The sequence below is a fragment of the Eleginops maclovinus genome, chromosome 11 (genome assembly GCF_036324505.1).
Source record: "Eleginops maclovinus isolate JMC-PN-2008 ecotype Puerto Natales chromosome 11, JC_Emac_rtc_rv5, whole genome shotgun sequence".
Lineage (NCBI taxonomy): Eukaryota > Metazoa > Chordata > Actinopteri > Perciformes > Eleginopidae > Eleginops > Eleginops maclovinus.
In genome coordinates, this window is record NC_086359.1 from 10,966,625 (window position 1) to 10,978,759 (window position 12,135).

Here is a 12,135-nt window from a genome sequence, read left to right on the forward strand (position 1 = left end):
CCACACAATGATGACAAGCCTCCAGGAATTTGTCCAATAAATGTGCAGCACATTTATACAGAGCCAGGCTAGCTTTTTTTCTCCTACTTCTAGGCTCTATTGTAAGCTAACACAAACAGCACGTAATTAAAACAAATATATAGCAAATGCAAATGATTCTTATAAGAAACATGTTTTATAATTGTATCAAATGTGGCATGTTGGCATAAAACAATGTGATGATATAAATTCTTCACATGTCCTTTATTATCCATGACCAATGAAAAACTGTTTTCAGGGAGATTACATTTCTTAACAGGATTTTAATAAAGCTATTGTATATACAGTAAATCCTGTATACCATAACATATATGCAATACCACATGCACTAAGCAGCTACCTGCTGTACAATTGAATGCAATCCAATAAAACAGTCCTGCCATAACCTGCATCTTTACCAAGCTCATAATGTCAAGTGTATGTTGACATTGTTGGAAACATGTTAACATGTTTATTATTGAGTTCATAGTAAAAGGTGGTGTTGACTACATTCTACTGAGAGGTGTGTCTAACCTTTATCCTTCACATTTACTGACATGAAAGAGGCAGAAACCCCTCTTAATATAAGGCAGTCCACTAAAACACCACGATTAAGTATGACCTCAATACCAAAAACTATAAATAAATCAAAACCTCTAGGACAGTGTCAACAAAAACTGCATAAAGAGGAATCATAAAATAATGAATGGCACATAGAACATATACATAAATAAATAAATAGGAAAAACGTTTACTCAAGATAAAGATATAAAAGAAACAGCTACAGAAATTGTTTCATAGCTTCCTGTTTGATTTCCACATTTACCATGAAGGAACATGACATCAAAAACCTAGGCAACGGATGCTCCTTCTCTGAGGCAATGCCATCCTTTCGAGGGGGGGGTTGGGCATCTCAGTTTTCTCACGACCTGATACCGGCTGAATCGTGAAAGGACAGCACCGTGCTTGCTGGGAGGATTTTTCTTTTTCTTTTTTTAAAATCATATCTGACCTCAGTAGGCGGTACTTACGGATGGCATGGTTGTATTATTGGTGCATGGCCTTTAAATGTTGTAGGAATAAGGCGAGGCTGCCGGCTCGTCCAGCCAATCAGATACCGAGGTGTGGCTCTGGAGGGAGTGATCACGGTGCAGAGGGGCGGGGCTAGAAGCGGAAGTGAGTCTCGGCTGATCTCTCGCTGTCATTCGGCCACGGTCGGTTTCAGGAGAGAGGGGCAGCCCAAAGAAGCACACAGCAATCAGGCTTGCTCCGTAAGAAAGACAGTTAGCAAGAAAAATATACAGCAAATCAAACGAACAATGAAACCGATCGAGTAAGGCTTGTGAAACAACTGCGGCAGAATATATCTCACTCAGTGACACGTTAACAAAGCTCTTTGATCACACAGTCCAGATTAGAGGATAGAGAGCTGTGTCATTGAGCAGGCAGGACACGTCAGGAGAAGGGAGAAAAAAAGCTGACCGACTGCACTGTACGAGTCAGCTATCAAATCGCCTCTGAAAAGATCTGCCTGACGCACTCATTTTTCAAGGACACCACCTTTTGCTTTCGAAAGGAGGGAAGGATCTCGACAGACATTGCCGAGGTCGAAGCTGGTGATCAGAAGGTGAAAAGACATTTTTATTCCCCTGTATTCAGCCTGTCCAGCTAGCTAGCATTTATGCTAACGGTTGGTAGCTTGCTAGCTAACATTAGCAACCGATGAAAATGTTAGCCGGCAAGCTAATTTGTCTAGTATATTTCAACCACTTGGTTGTCAGCTTTTAACTGACGTGTAAACATGTAATAATGAACATCAGACACTATTCAAGGTATTGCTTATATCTGATACATTTAGAGGTTGATCTCTGGTGACAGCTGTCAAACAAGGTCGAGTAATTTTGCTGTTAACGTTATGACGGTTAATTGTTAATTCTATAAACGTTCATTGATATTTTGTACAGCGGAGATTTCTTAAAGGTTGCATTGTGGGTAATTCATAATCTCTCAGTTGGTCTCTCCAAATGGAGATTGTGTCGACTCGACACAGCAGTGTTTCAAGCTATATTAGTGGATGCCAGCAGCTCAGCTGAAGACTTACAAGCTGGCAACGTCACGGGGTTATAATTAGCTAAAGATGTAATGTTAACTGGTTGGCATTTTTAAACTGACCAGAGTAATAAGGACAGATTGTTCAGTGCAAGAATGAGCTCATTCATGACAGTGTTGTATGATTATCATATGTTTAGGCATTCACTAAGGGAGATTTAAAGTCCCAACAGAAAAAATATATATTTATGTCACTAAAACATGTCAATGGCCATCACCTAGTTGTTTCTAAATCCCTTGATCTATAGTGCAATGAGAAAGGCTGACTGCTAACTCAGTGCCTGCCATCCTGTGTGCTCTTCTCTCAATAGGACCAAACGATCACGGGATAGCATTTGTGTGTGGGGGGAGAAAACAAATGGGGGATTACGGGTTTGGAGTCCTAGTTCAAAACAACACTGGCAACAAGTCTGCTTTCCCAGTCCGAATCCACCCGCATCTGCAGCCCCCACACCACCACCAAAATGTGTCGCAGAGCCCTGCTGCTTTCATAAACAGCACCACAGCCGCAGGGAATGGCACCACAGGAGGCTCTCCCTGGCTCTTCCCTGCCTCTGCCACCCATAACAGCGTGCAAGACGAAATCCTGGGGGGCCAAGAGAAGCCCAAAGCACAGCAGCAACAGGAAATGCAAGAAACGCAAGAAAAGCAGCAACAGTTGTCCCCTGGGAGTCACCAGGAGGTTGGAAATGGTGGTGGGATCATTTCAGAACTGGAAAAAGCCCGGTCAGAGGATGCCAAGACTGACAACGGCACGTCTGAAGGAAGTAACGGAAAGGAGAAGCAGCTACGTCTTGAGTCACCTGTCTTGACAGGCTTTGATTACCAGGAGACATCTGGTCTTGGGGGAAATGGCCCCGTGCAGTCTAGTACAACCTCGTCATCGCTTACTGGCTTCAATAATTGGTCAGCTGCCATTCCACCGGCGCCATCAACCATCATCAATGAGGACGTCAGCTTCTTCAACCCGGCCTCTGCCAACAATGGGCCCCTGCTGTTCCAGAACTTCTCACACCATGTCAGTCCAGGGTTTGGTGGGAACTTCTCCCCTCAAATTGGACCAGCGGCAGCCTTGTCCCAGCACCACGCGGCTCCTCCACCACACCCTCACTTCCAACACCCTCATAGCCAACACCAGCAGCATCGACGTTCCCCGGCCTCTCCACACCCTCCTCCGCCCTTTCCTCACAGGAATCCGGCTTTCAGCCAGTTGCCGCATTTGTCCAACAGCCTGAACAAGCCCCCGTCCCCTTGGGGTCCAGCCAGCTACCAGAGCCCCTCTCCCTCCCCTGGCTCCTCCACATCCTGGAGTCCGGGAGGAGGCTATGGTAGTGGTGGCGGTGGCTGGGGAGGGTCTCAGGGCAGAGATTATCGCAGAGGGCTGAATGGCGGGATGACCCCCATCAACTCTATCTCTCCACTGAAGAAGACCTTCCCAAACAACCATGTGGCATCCCAGAAGTACCCTCGAAACAGTCCCGCAGGCTTCAACCCCAAGTCTTGGATGGATGATGGAGTTGGCCGCAGTGATAACATCTTCCCCTTTCAGGTCAGTTTACCTGTGGTAGTCTCATTGTATGATTTGGAAAACACTCTTTTAAAAAAAAACCTGTGATGATTACTTACCTTAGCATGTGTGTTTTCATGTGTATGAATATTTATCAGCAGTGCCACTTGTTTCCGTAATGATTAAAGATCGCTGTGTCATTCGCTAGCTGTTGATTTCATTACACTATCTGGTATAGTTGCTATTTTTAGACATGGGGGGAGGGTATGGGTTTACATGATGCATTTGTTACTGTGTTAGCTTAGAAATCAGTCCTTGGACTCTGTACTTCCACAGCTGTATGTCCCTTATGATGACTAATGTGGCACTGCAGTGGTTTGTGCCACGTACACGAGCTGGGGGGTTGTAGTGAGGAGTAGGGGGGGCATCATGGATGGAGAGAAAAAGACGTGGAAAGGGATGCGGAAATGGTAGAGGGAGTTAGAAATGGAGCAAGAGAGTGTGCTAGGAGAACCTGAATGGATGGACGCGGGATGACATAGGCTGTGATGTAAAGAAAAATGTAGACATAATCATTGGATTTCTATTGTTCTGTCCAGAAGCAAAGTATTAATGTTTATAGCCCAAGCCTAATGCCCAATGATAGTTCAGGATTAACGCTTAATTAATCTCCTGGTCATTGCTGCCATAGCCTTGCAGCTCGTTTTCAAAATGCCAGCCTATTCGTGTGATTTTGATAGCCAGGTCCATTCACAATGACGATGGTGTGAATAATTGTATTAACCCATTTAGAAAACAGCAAATACAATTGATAGAAAGAGGTAAAGTCAGCAAAGAGATAAAATCATTTTATTGATCTAGCTGATGATTGATTTTGTCCGTTGTTACAAGGAGGCGGGGGGAGGGTTCTTACAGGCCAGCTAGACCTGATTCCCTGATAAAAGGCTTCTCTAAGTGCTTTACATATCCTTTGCCTTATGACCTTTGGGCAGTTTTCCATGTTAACTTCTGATCAGTGATAGTTACCTCATTGCAATCAGTTTTTATCTTGGATGTAGTAGACATTATTTATTGTCAGGAAGATTGCTTGACTGTGTTGTTTTAGCTGTGTGACAATAGCACAACAGCATTACTAATTGCTCTTAGACCACCAGTAAGGAAATACTTAATGTCCTGGCCATGCCTACCTATTGGGCATGCTAAGTAAGGAATTTCCACCGAACTAGCAAATTGCCTGAGTTTATACTTCAGAAAGTGATGCTTGCTGTGACCTTTCATGGAGTTGTCTTATGTCTACTTGCAATTAATGACTCACAGTGCACCACAGGCCAAACGGTAAGGATGTTGGTCAGGACATGTCAAGACATGTCAGCACTTATTGCTGAATAAGTGGCAAAGCTTACCTTGCGAGCAGCTATTTACCATTAGCTAACAGCCTAATTGCTGAAGGTTGCCATGGGGTCAGGTTTATACTTTTCCAAATCATTAGGGCCTAATTCTTGTAAATGTTATGGAGTTATATTATGCTAAATTTAACTCTTTCAAGCAGCTTCAAAATTGACACCATACTTAGGATCCGTAAATGGTTGTAGATGCTGCATATAAAAGGCTATACATGAGCAAAATGTTTTTCCTTCTTAAATGTGAATCTGCATCCACTGAGCCCCTCCTGATATTCCCCATGTTGTCAGATTTAATCTAAAGCTTGCACGACTGTAGCTGCAAGTCATCACGTTGAATGAGATCAGCTAAAGTAGCATTGTCCTTCTGCCCTCTTGATACTACAAGGACAGGTGGAGGATGGGCACAGCATGTGTGTGTGTGCTTGTTAATGAGTGATTATGCAAGTGTAACCAATTTATGAAGAACAAGGGGTTGATAATATAGCTTTGGTAAATTAGAAAAAAATATGAACTGCTGAATTGAAGATATACGTTGACACCAATAGGACTTATCATTTTAATGTCTAGGATGATATAAAATTATATTTTGAGAGCCAATATAAACACGTTCCTGACTCACAGCAGACATATTAGATGCTGTAACATCATAAGTAATTTCTGTCAGTGTGACATAATATAATATATAATATATAATAATATTGTAATTACCATATTATGAACCGCATATCAGGTGTTTTTCTGAAATGTAACCACATGGTATTCTCCCACTCCCCGTAATTGAATAGCAAAAAAGGTGTCAATTGTTTGTGATAATAGATCATGTTTCAGCGTTGAAGCTTTCACAATAGAAAAAACTGATAAATTATTACACATGACACCAATTGTCAAGTTTATTTGTTGCAGGTCTCCTCAGTGCAGTTCAGTCTTTAAGATCTGTAGTCCGTTTTATTTTCATACATTGTTTAACATTGTATTGCACATTCTGACAAATCGCAAAAGACAAATGTGTTAGATGAATAGATTTGCTGAGCTTTAAAAAAAGCTGTACTCAAAATGGTTCTTGTCATGTCTTGTCGAGATCATGCACTGCTCAGATGATTCATGAGTCATGACACATGTTGCCTCACACAAAGCAACCCCAGGTTTGGTAACTGAAATACAGTGGCTCCCGTAAACATGAACTAACAGAACCCATGAGGAACTGTCACACTGTTTCAATTTAAGTCCTCTGTCTCCATTTTAGCTCTGACATAAAAGATGAACGATGGGTGGCTTTGCGTTGCTATTTCAATCTTTTCTTTATTTTCTTTATATACTTTTGGACTAGATGTGGTTGTAACAAATGGCTCACAGGGACAAAGTAGATAGTTCCCCCAAACAGTAGCATAACATTTGCCGAAAGATGCTAGTCCGGAAATGGGAACACATTAAAACAACAATAAATCATTGGCGAGGAATCTAAAAAGAGCTAGCTGCTACAGTTGAGATTCCTTTCTTGTCCCACTTCGGCACTATCTTTGAGTTGCCTAAGGCCATGCCATACATTTTTGTGTATATGCTCAATGTGTAGATGTAACTTGAGATCCAGGCCATACTCCATTTGGTGGACATTTATCCAAAATGGTGTACAGCACCATAGCTCCAAGAGGGAAAAAATGTTCCAGTACTGTGGCTGTTGCTGCAGAAGGCAGGGCTACTGCTGTATTAGAGCAGCTTTAGTATTTGGGGATGGGCTCCAGGCCAGGCACACTGCTGCTAACTGCTAATACACTGGTCAGCTAGTAACTAGCCTCAGGCCAGAGATTTGTAACGTTTAAATGCCAGCAAAGCTTTTCTTCTCTCCATTCATTAGATATACCTGCTTATACTTGACATGGAGCGAGAGGCTGTGTACCACCAGGACATACATCTAGTGATCACAGGGCTGGTATTTCAGGCAACCATTTAAGCTCGCATCTACACCTATGGGCTATTTTGGAGTCACCAATGAAACTAAGCTTTTTGATAGTAGGAGCCAACACGAGCTCCCACGCACATTTGATGTCTTTCCTTGTTCACTAATTCCTCACCTGTGAAATTCAAGGTCAGAGGCCTGGCCCTAAGCCAGGACAGGATATTGTCTCAGTAAGCTGCCTGGGTAACTGTTGGTTACAGCTCGCTCCTCACTATTTGTGTAGCTTAGAGATACTGCAGCCTTTTACAGTGCTGTTGTTAAACGACCTCCTCATGCCTGCAGTGGAAACACCTGTCTGATCATTCTACTTATTTTAATTTTTTTACCCATTTAGGAGATGACACTTCAGTGTTAAGGACCTGATAATGTTGAAGCATACAGGTTTATTTTAAATCAAGAGGCTTCCTTTTTTTCAGGTAGCCTTCCTTCAGTTATTTGTGAAATGTGCATGCAAATTCTCTTGCATGCATGTCAACTAACAAACACTCCTAACCTTTAGGCTCTAGATGCCCCAGGTTTCAGCCATTACCTCTGCCATTGGTGTTAAATGAAAGAAATGTTTTTTACACTAATGAGTCGCCTAAGCTTTTCTGCCAAGCACATAACTCTGCTGCTCATACAGCCTCATTGTGCCCTTCTCACAGCCTTGAAAGACGCTCTGAAACGGAAAATAACAGAGCTTGTGTGTGTATGAATCTGCACATGCCCATGAGTGCATAAGCCCTAATTAGTGCCTGGCCTATGTCTTCTGCACATGTGTTGAACAAAAGAAGAACACAAAGCAGATATTTTGCGGAAGTGTTGAATTGTTTAGCCCAGTTCAGCAAATGCAACAAAGGTGTCAGATCAGTCTAATTCCCTGCCTCGATCACAAATGTTCCACTAAAACCACACACACACACACACACACACACACACACACACACACACACACACACACACACACACACACACACACACACACACACACACACACACACACACACACACTCACACTCCATTCCACTGGCACTGGGTAATAGGTTGTTTTTGACAGTTGGGGCTTTTTTATGTCATAGCAGGCCTTTGAAATTCTTTGACCAGGAAGAAACATAATCGAAAGCATCAAAGCTCAACCTGCTTCCCTTTCCTGCCCTCCTTTATTCTCTTTTTACTTTGGTGTAACTCGCCACTAGCTTTGCCTCTTTCTGTCATCCCCTTTCTTTAATCTGCCATTTCCTTCTTCACTCCTCGGGCTTTCCTCTGTCTCCCTTTTGTCTTGGGGATTTAGAATCTAAATCATATCCCCTGTGGTCACCAACTGGTCGATCGCAAATAATAGAAACCTGGATACACAAATATATTATGCATTATTAAAGTTTGTTTTTACGAGCTCCCTTATATCAGCCATGTTTTTTCAGGGTAGCATTGTGACCAATTAGATTAGAGAAGAGTAGGCTACTGACCAATGAGATAAGAGAAGAGAGCTGGCCCATTAACTGTTGCAATGCAAACGTGAATTTACAGCACTGGTAGGTAGCGGTAGGTAAGCTAACAGTTAGCTAACATGCTGGAGGCTCCGCGAAAGTTTCCCCTTCTCAATGCATGTGCACTAAAAGTGAGCGCCTACTTTGGATCCACTTAGCTCTGTGAAGTGGCGTTTTCCACTGATGAAAAGAATTAAGTCAAAGTAAAGGGGCCGCCTTACTGACCCCTGACAGACTGCCTCAGAATGCCTGTCTGTAGCTATGAGCCGGACAACACAGCCCTCACTGACAGCATTTAGTTACTAACAGGACTATTTTGCCCTTTGATGGCATTATGAAAAGTGATGCTACGTAGTTTGAAACTCACTGGACTTAGCTCCATTCACTGATAGAGAAATGTTTTAGAACTTGTGTTAAAATAAGAAGTTTTAATGTTAATTTTAAATGTTGTAACTTGCGTGAAGCTTCAGTGGATAAGCCTCGCAGTTCAACATTTAATTTACTCTTTCACTCAAACAAATGGAAAATAAGCTACATACATTTATATTTAGGATTGTAATGAATTAGTGAATGAAACTTAAAATTATAGGTATGATGTAAATATATATGTATTAATCCTTTTTAACATGTTAGTTATGTTGTGTTTAATCAAATCCACAAATTGGAACCACAAAATGATTTTATGCAATATGATTGCAGTTAGCCTAATTAAAAGGCCTCACATTGGAAGTATTGGCTGGGCTGTCTTTTTCAATCAATTCTGCAATAGTTAGATCTTGCCTTTCACAAAGGCATAGATCTGGGATCTTTGGCTTAAACAGGTTGGTGACCAGTGATTTAGATGGATAAAAAATAAGGTAAAAACATCAGCCTTCTCACAAATGAATCTCAGCTGAATTTTAAATAACTGCAGGTCTCTAAAAACCTAAAAATCACACCATATATTTCTTTATGCCCTTTCTTTGACTTTTCCGCTCTTCCCCCCCTCCTTCTACTTCCATTTTTCATTAACAGGCAGGTGACATTGAAGATTAATGTTGGACTTAATCACCCCCAGCATGCTGTATTAATCACTTTTTTATTTTCCTATATGTCATCAAAATATGTTGGAGGTTGCCCTCCCTGTTATGTGGTGGTTAAGAATAAAACATGCATAGAAAGCTCTGTTACCTTGCAGGCAATTGGATTCAATTTGTGATTTCAACATTTAAAAAATAAGGCGTATTTAAGACATTTAATTTTGTGAGATTTCAGATTTTTTTTCCGTCCAGATTATCTCATTGCTGTGTGACATCTGTTGGTGATGACTAGTTGTGGCTCGGTCTAGGTACAAATTGTGTGATATGATAAAGTCATTTTCTCGATTAATCCCTTAATTGTAAGTAAGACATCAGAACCGGTTTTGATGTTCAAAGCCAACAGATATTTGTTTTAAAATATTCTAAGGAGAAATACAGTATATTCAGCAAATCCTCACATTGTGGAATGGACATTTTGACTTGAAGAAAATTAACATTATCAATGATCAGTTACTTATTAGGTTTTTCGACAGATTTACAAACAATGGTTCAGTGCAGCTCTAGTATTCTGCAGAACTCCGGAAGCATTTGCTAAGTTGCATTGTCCAATATGATCACAGTACCACTTTTTTAGGTCTCTCAGGTGAGCTGTTTATAGGAGAATTCCTAGTATAGCATTTACCCCAGGAATAAACTTTTTCATGCAGACTAAATGTAATGACTTTATATTGACACTAATAAATGAACCCATAGGTCATGTTTCATGCCTCCCACAATGCCCACACAGGTTTATAATTTTTTGTGCACAATCTGAACCACTGAGCCCACGCTGCTACTTTTCAAATTGATTATATCAAATTTGATGATTCACTCTACTTGTTCAGAACCAGTGCTTTGGATCAGTGCAGTACACATTTGCTGATCCAGGGTCAAACACTCAAAAATGGTGTCAGGATGGTAAAGGCACTTTGCAGTAGCCTGGTCAATGCAAATCGATCCATCGTTATTGACGGTCGCTGTAAATTCCATTCCATTAAGTTTAACTTGATCGGGTCATGGCTATTACATTTGTTCTGTTTCCCCCATGTCTACCAAGCTATATTTTACTGAAGCCACCAAATAATACACCATGTCCGGCCATGTCCTCTATCTTTATACCTATGGCCTTGGGTTAGAATGGGCAGGCTTTCATAGATAGACCTGATTTGGACTGCACTGTAAATCCTGTGTGTCTTGCCCACGGCTAATCTGTTGTGTGTGTGTGTGTGTGTGTGTGTGTGTGTGTGTGTGTGTGTGTGTGTGTGTGTGTGTGTGTGTGTGTGTGTGTGTGTGTGTGTGTGTGTGTGTGTGTGTGTGTGTGTGTGTGTGTGTGTGTGTGTGTGTGTGTGTGTGTGTGTGTGTGTGTGTGTGTGTGTGTGTGTGTGTGTGTGTGTGTGTGTGTGTGTGTGTGTGTGTGCGCGCGCGTGCGTGCGTGCGTGCGCACGCCCTGCAATCTGTCAGGGATGAGTACTTCGCTGGTCAGCTGGCCAGTTGTTGAGAGAGAGAAGGATGTACGAATCTGATGATTAATCATCCTCTGCACCTCTCCAGGCTAATGCGTAGCAACTGCAGAGCACAAGCCAGACCTCATGTCCGCCATACTGAGTCCATCTCAGCCACAAAATGAATTCCTTTTCTCCTGAAACGATATCGTTAGATTACTTTGCAGTGCTACATTAGCTAAAATACATCTGTAATTCTACCAAGAAGATGGTACAATAAAGTATAATGACACATAAGCATTCAATTATTGAAGTTGTCAAAACAAAAGCGGAAGGGTTCCTGCATCTGCTTCTGCTCAGTTTTAATCGTATACTAAATAAATACCATAACTAAGAGCAACATTGCTCTTTACTGCCCTTTGTTTGTCCTGGGTAATGTGCTCATGTGCTTGCTTTAGATGTGCTCACCAGTTGTGGGTGTTGTGCTTCCCCCAGTAACCAGTCCTTCACTTGTTTCTTCTTCTCTAGTTTTTGGTTTATTTGACCTAAAGCAATCTCCTAAGTCCACATAAGATACTGAAGCGGATATGAGAAAATAGTAAACCTAGCCTGGCCTATATCCCTGTATTGATATTTGTTTAGAGGGAGAGTGTGTCCTGGGTGTGTTGTTCTACCCATGTCATCTCTGTGTTAGTATGTTTCATCAGTCAGTGTGAGAAATCTACACCGGCCAAAACGCTAGTGAAATGTTGGCTACGGCTGGGGATTTTTGGCTGTTTCATCGGTTAGTGTGTGCCAGACATTCAACAATTGGTCTTTGGTTGATAGATAGATAGTAAAGCTATTGGATTTCGGGAGCCAGTGCAGGCACCAGACAGTAGATGAAAAAATAAGCTGCCTGCCTGCCCCCACCGTTGGTCACATGATGTAGTTCTGTTTTTCTGAACCCTTTAGCATTTGACCCCTGTGAAGTTCATTGTGCAACAAGGTTTGCTTATGAGCCTTTCTTCCCAAGGTGGTTCTGCTTTCAGACTTTTCTTTCTCAGCAGACGTTGGCCTGGTGTTTGTATGACCCTTTTTCTGGATTACTGAGTGAGTGATGGAGAGAGGTTATGCATAGATGTATCTGTTGTAAAAACCAAAGTGGTGAATGAAGAGTGATTGCACATACAGGCAGG

At 41.9% G+C, this 12,135-nt stretch overlaps 1 protein-coding gene across 1 annotated transcript in view; it reads left to right on the forward strand.

Moving 5' to 3' along the window:
- Positions 1 to 1,233: 1,233 nt before the first annotated feature.
- cpeb4b (cytoplasmic polyadenylation element binding protein 4b) overlaps positions 1,234 to 12,135 on the forward strand; it is a 31,794-nt gene continuing 20,892 nt past the window's right edge. Inside the window, exons 1-2 of the mRNA XM_063894973.1 lie at positions 1,234 to 1,645; positions 2,439 to 3,676. Of these exons, the coding sequence (XP_063751043.1) occupies positions 2,486 to 3,676 (1,191 nt within the window). The 5' untranslated portion in view covers positions 1,234 to 1,645; positions 2,439 to 2,485. The remainder of the gene's footprint in view (positions 1,646 to 2,438; positions 3,677 to 12,135) is intronic.